At 20.7% G+C, this 5,198-nt stretch overlaps 2 protein-coding genes across 2 annotated transcripts in view; both read right to left on the bottom strand.

The window, feature by feature from the left end:
* Positions 1 to 923: 923 nt before the first annotated feature.
* PGAL8A_00350000 (translation elongation factor EF-1, subunit alpha, putative) lies at positions 924 to 2,689 on the bottom strand (the record flags this gene model as incomplete). Its single annotated transcript, XM_028672546.1, has 2 exons — positions 924 to 1,825; positions 1,927 to 2,689. 2 exons carry the CDS (start codon positions 2,687 to 2,689, stop codon positions 924 to 926), a joined length of 1,665 nt encoding a protein of 554 aa, XP_028529087.1.
* Positions 2,690 to 4,334: 1,645 nt separating this feature from the next.
* The window catches only part of PGAL8A_00349900 (RING zinc finger protein, putative), a gene marked incomplete at both ends in the record, with an annotated part of 1,644 nt that continues 780 nt past the window's right edge, over positions 4,335 to 5,198 (bottom strand). Inside the window, one exon of the mRNA XM_028672545.1 lies at positions 4,335 to 5,198. This exon is cut by the window's right edge and continues 780 nt beyond it. Coding sequence (XP_028529086.1) covers positions 4,335 to 5,198 — 864 coding nt within the window.

Genomic DNA, 5,198 nt, shown 5'->3' with positions numbered 1-5,198 from the left:
ACTTTTTTTTTTTTTTTTTTTTTTTTTTTTTTTTTTTTTGAATGATACAAAAACATCAACTGTTATTAAAAATATATTAAATAAATATTTTATATTTTATAATCCATTAACGTTCCAAAGAAAATATGCTTATATAAACATACATATTAAATAAAGGATAATAATTATAAAAGGTAGGTTAATATAAAAAAAATTAGAAAAATACAAAATTATAACTCCTTCCATTTTTTCCGTACGTATCAAAATTATGTAAATTGTTTCTACTAAATTAATTTAATTTTTTTTTCTTTTATTCATCAAATCTATAAAAAAGACATATGTCTTATATTTCATTAAACACAAAATAGTAAAAATAACTAGCATATAAATATGTTTTCAAATATTTTAATAGGAAAAGAATGTTTTTAAAAAAAAAAAAAAAAATGAAATAATAATTTAGCAAGTAATAAATACATATATTTATTTTCTGATTTATATAAAATGTATCTTAAAGTCTTTTTTTTTTTTGTGATACATTTTTATACTCTTAGTAATCTGTAGCATTATACAAAAAAAGTAAAAAAAATTAAAATACAAAATAATACACATATTATATAATTCCTTTAAAAAAAAAAAAAAAAAAGAACAAATATATTTTTATTCCTGTTTTTTTCTAACGTGTTTTTATAATAATGTGAAAACGAAGAGTGTGCAAACACTTCATAAAGCTTTAATGTATTCAAAAATAAATATTTTATAACTATGCTTACAGAGCATATTACTGAATAAAGAATTAAAGTTATTAATCTGATTTTTTCTTTTCTCTTTTCTTGAAATAATTTTTATTTTTGTTTTTCTTTTATTCATTTATTTAATTTATTTTATTTTTATTTTATTTTTTTTTTTTTTTTTTATGTAAGTTTACACCTTTCTGTTATTTAATTTTATGCTTTTAATTCGAGTATTTTTCCAATTGCTATTGTTTTTCCTTGATCTCTTAATGTAAATCTTCCTAATTGTGGCAAATCATCATATACCTCCACGCAAACAGGATTTGACAATAAGAAGTGAGCAGTTACAATGCAATCACTTTTTATAAATTTGGGTTTAATTTTTTTTTTTTTCGATTTTTTATCAATAGCTTCTAGCATTTCAACAAATTGTATTTCTTCACAAGCAGTATGTGCATGAAAAATACAAAAGTATCCAGCCGTTATTATTGGTTTATGTTCAAGTAATTCAACAATTGCAACTCTTCCAATAAATTCATGAACAACTGAACATAAATTTATAGAATCACATAAAACAAAACCTTTACTAATTTGATCTTCATCCACACCAAACAATCTTACGCGAACATTTTCTCCAGGTTTTGCATATGGAACTTCATCATCTTCTAAAAATACATTCATAACTTTTACCTTTACTTTATTTGGCATTAATGTACAGCTCATATTATTTCCATATAATGTTCCTGATTCAATTTTTCCAACGGCTATTATTCCATTATCTTTATAACCTTCTAATAAAGGAATTCTTAGTGGGCCATTTTCATCCCAAGGTGGGGGTGGCAAGGTATTTAAAATTTGAAATAAAGTTGGCTTCGATAAATCATACCAGCTAGCTCTTGGGTCATATAATTTCGAATTTTTATCTGACACATGTTCTGATAAATTCTGACCTGTTAACCCAGAAATGGGAACAAAATAAACATCTTTACTTATATTATATCCGCATGATTTTATAAAAGGGGTTATTCTTTTTTGTATTTCGTCATATCTGCTCTCGCTCCAATTACATGTTGGATCATCCATTTTATTTATCGCCACTATTAGCTGATTTATTCCTAAAAAAAAAAAAAAAAAAATTTCACATATTAAATATATGAACGTCTTTAATTATGAAAAAATATGTATATATAAAATAATATTTAAAATGTATGCATACCTAAAGTTCTTGCAAGTAAAGTATGTTCTCTTGTTTGTCCTCCTCTTTCAAATCCAGTTTCAAATTCCCCTTTTCTTGCTGATATAATTAAAACACCAATATCTGCTTGTGCAGCACCGCTAATCATGTTGGGTATAAAATTTTTATGACCAGGTGCATCAAGTATTGTGAATCTTCTATCTTTTGTTTCAAAATGGGCTCTTCCCACCTCTACAGTTTTTCCTTTTTGTCTCTCCTCTTCATTGATATCCATTATAAATGCTAAAAACCAACTTTCTCTATTTTTTTCTTTTGCTTCTCTTTCATATTTTTCTATTGTTCTATCATCAACGTAACCTAATATATAAAGAATATTTCCACAAGTAGTTGACTTTCCTGCATCAACATGGCCAATAAATATTATATTTAAATGATGTCTTGGATCTACTTCTACCAAATTTCTACTTTTTTCAATTATCTTTTCCTGTAATTCTTCTATTTCTTCTTTATTCTCATCGTCATCTTCCACATGTTCATATTTATCAACATCGTTATCAACATCATTATCAACATCATTAATATCATCATCATCATCATTTAAATTAATTTTACTTATTTTATCCTCTACATTATTTAATTCTTCTTCATCAAAATTTTCTACAACTGCATCTCTTTTTTTTTCTATTTCACTGCTGTCACTATCACTATTTACATCTTCACCTTTGTATGGTTTTCCAGGGTAATATGAAGGAGCATTTACATTAAAACTAAAAGGCTCATTCATCTATGAAAAAAAAATTATAAAAATATTAAATCAAAAAGAATTAAAAAAAAAAAAAAAAATAAATACGTATATAAAAAACAAACATGTTATAAAATTAATCTCAATTCAAACAACATTAATTTAATATTATGGTTTTACATTTAAAAATAGGGAATAAGAGAAATTTAAAATAATTTAACAATTCAATGTGAGAAAAAAAAAAAAAAAAAAAAAAAATTATTTCCAATTAAAAAATAAGCTTTTCTCTTTTATTATTTTTTTTTCTCCTTTTTACGCTCTCAATTTTTATATTTTTTATTTTTTTTTTTTTATGTACATATGCTCATTAAAAAATAATAAAAGAACTTTGAATGCCTAAGCATTTATAAATTCTTTGTGAATGTTTCTACATGATAGTAAAATGCTTTTTATAGTACATTATAAAAATATTGATTTAAAAGTTTATCTTAAAAAAAAAAAAAAAAAAATAATAAATAAATGTTTTCTTTTTTAAAGTATAACTACAAAAATTTAAAAAAAAAAAAAAAAAATTAAAATAAAATAAAATACATTTTTAATATTTTTTTTTAAAAAAATACTGTAATCATTTATTAAACTAAATTCATTAAAAAAAAAAAAAAAAAAAAAAAAAACACATTAAACTTAGGCGAAAAAAAAATTTACGTTAAAACAATAAAAATGTATTATTTTACAATGTTTATGAAAATAATATATTTTTATTTTGTATTAGAAGAAATGTGAATTTATAAACTGCAAAAAAAAATAATATAAAATATAAAAATAATAAAATATAATAAAAAATTGACTTCTTAAAATTTACAAATTAAGAAATATAAAAAAAAATAGTTTCAAACTTTTATATAAAAAAAAGTAAAAAATTATCAACTTTTATTCATAAGAATAATGTTAATAATTAATTGGGTATTTATTCATTAAAACAATTAATATTATTAGTATATTATAATTTTTTATTATTAAAAATAAATTTTTTTTTCTTAAATAAAATTTCAATTCTTAAAATATTCCTTTTCTAATAAATCTATCTTCACCTATAGGACATCATTGTATACATAAAAGTGAAATATTACCATTATGAATAATATTAAAGTAGAAATATAATAATTTTAAAATTATATACACATAAAAATAAAATATTTAATAAAAATGAATAAGATATAGAATTTAAATAAAAAAAATTAATATATTATTACTTCTCAATAAAAAATACTTAAGCAGGACTTTTATATAAAGTACTTCCATACTTCATTAGGTTACCATTATCGTAAGAAAACTCTTTGATTTTTTTAATTATGCAATTCACATTATAAATACAGATTGTTTAATTCAACTTGTTAGTTAATGTTATAATTATTAATGAGTGTGTAGTTAATAATATAAAAAAAGAAACTAAAGGAGAAATAAAGAAGGAATAGTAAAAATATATGATGGCTATATATATATATATATATATATTACAAGAACATTTTGATATTCTTAATGAAATTTATATAAATAAGATTTTTCAGTTACATAAATAATTATATACAAATTTATAACTATGTGAGTAAAATTAATGAATATCTATAAGTCAAATAAAAGAAAAAAGCTGTTTAAAAAAAAAAAAAAAAATAAAAAAATAAAAAAATTAATATACAAAATATTTAACAAAAATTATAGTTAAAATAAAGATCAGAATTGATAAGGATGATGTTATAGAATCTAACATAAATAATCTATGAATAATAGGTGAACGTGAATTATCAAGAGCTAAAATACTTTTATTCTTTTTTTTTAAAAAATATTGAGTTATACTTTCTAATCTTTCACTTGTATCTGTTGTTTTAAACCACTTCCATTTAAGTAATGATTTTGATATAATTGCACTACTTAAAGAATAAGAAAAAATTTCTAGTTCTTCAGTGGATGGTTCTGATGAGGCAAGTTTTAAATTTCTAAATTTATTATTAAATAACCTAATACCTGATTTTCCAAAACGATTTAGTTGTTTTTTTATGCATAATAAGCATATTCTAGATAAAATTACACAAGAAAAATATCTAATAACACTAGAAATAGTAGAATCAGAGATTTCCATATTATTTGTTATATTTTTAAAATGTCTATAATAATCGGAAATTAGATTAACATCCTCTTCATTTTCTACTTGAATTAATAATCTTTTTAAATTATGTATTATATCCATTCCTATATTAATCATATTACTTTTATTATTGTTATATTCCCATAAATTGTATTCAATTAAATTTATATGCATAACTTCGTCAAATATAGGATAATGATTAGCTACATAATTATCATACTCAATGAAATGAGTTAAATTATATAAAACAACACGAAAATTAGCTAGACATTTAATATAAAAAACTTGATTAGTGTTTTTTTGTTCTAAAATTTTTACATGAATTCCATACATTTTATCATTATCGTTATTTTTCTTACTTGATGTAATTGCAAAAACGCCTTCAGGAGATATGAATTGAATGAAATT

The sequence above is a fragment of the Plasmodium gallinaceum genome (assembly GCF_900005855.1).
Source record: "Plasmodium gallinaceum strain 8A genome assembly, contig: PGAL8A_v1_98, whole genome shotgun sequence".
In the NCBI taxonomy this organism is placed as follows: domain Eukaryota; phylum Apicomplexa; class Aconoidasida; order Haemosporida; family Plasmodiidae; genus Plasmodium; species Plasmodium gallinaceum.
Note: the sequence above shows the minus strand (reverse complement) of the source record. Positions and strands in the feature narration are given on the sequence as shown.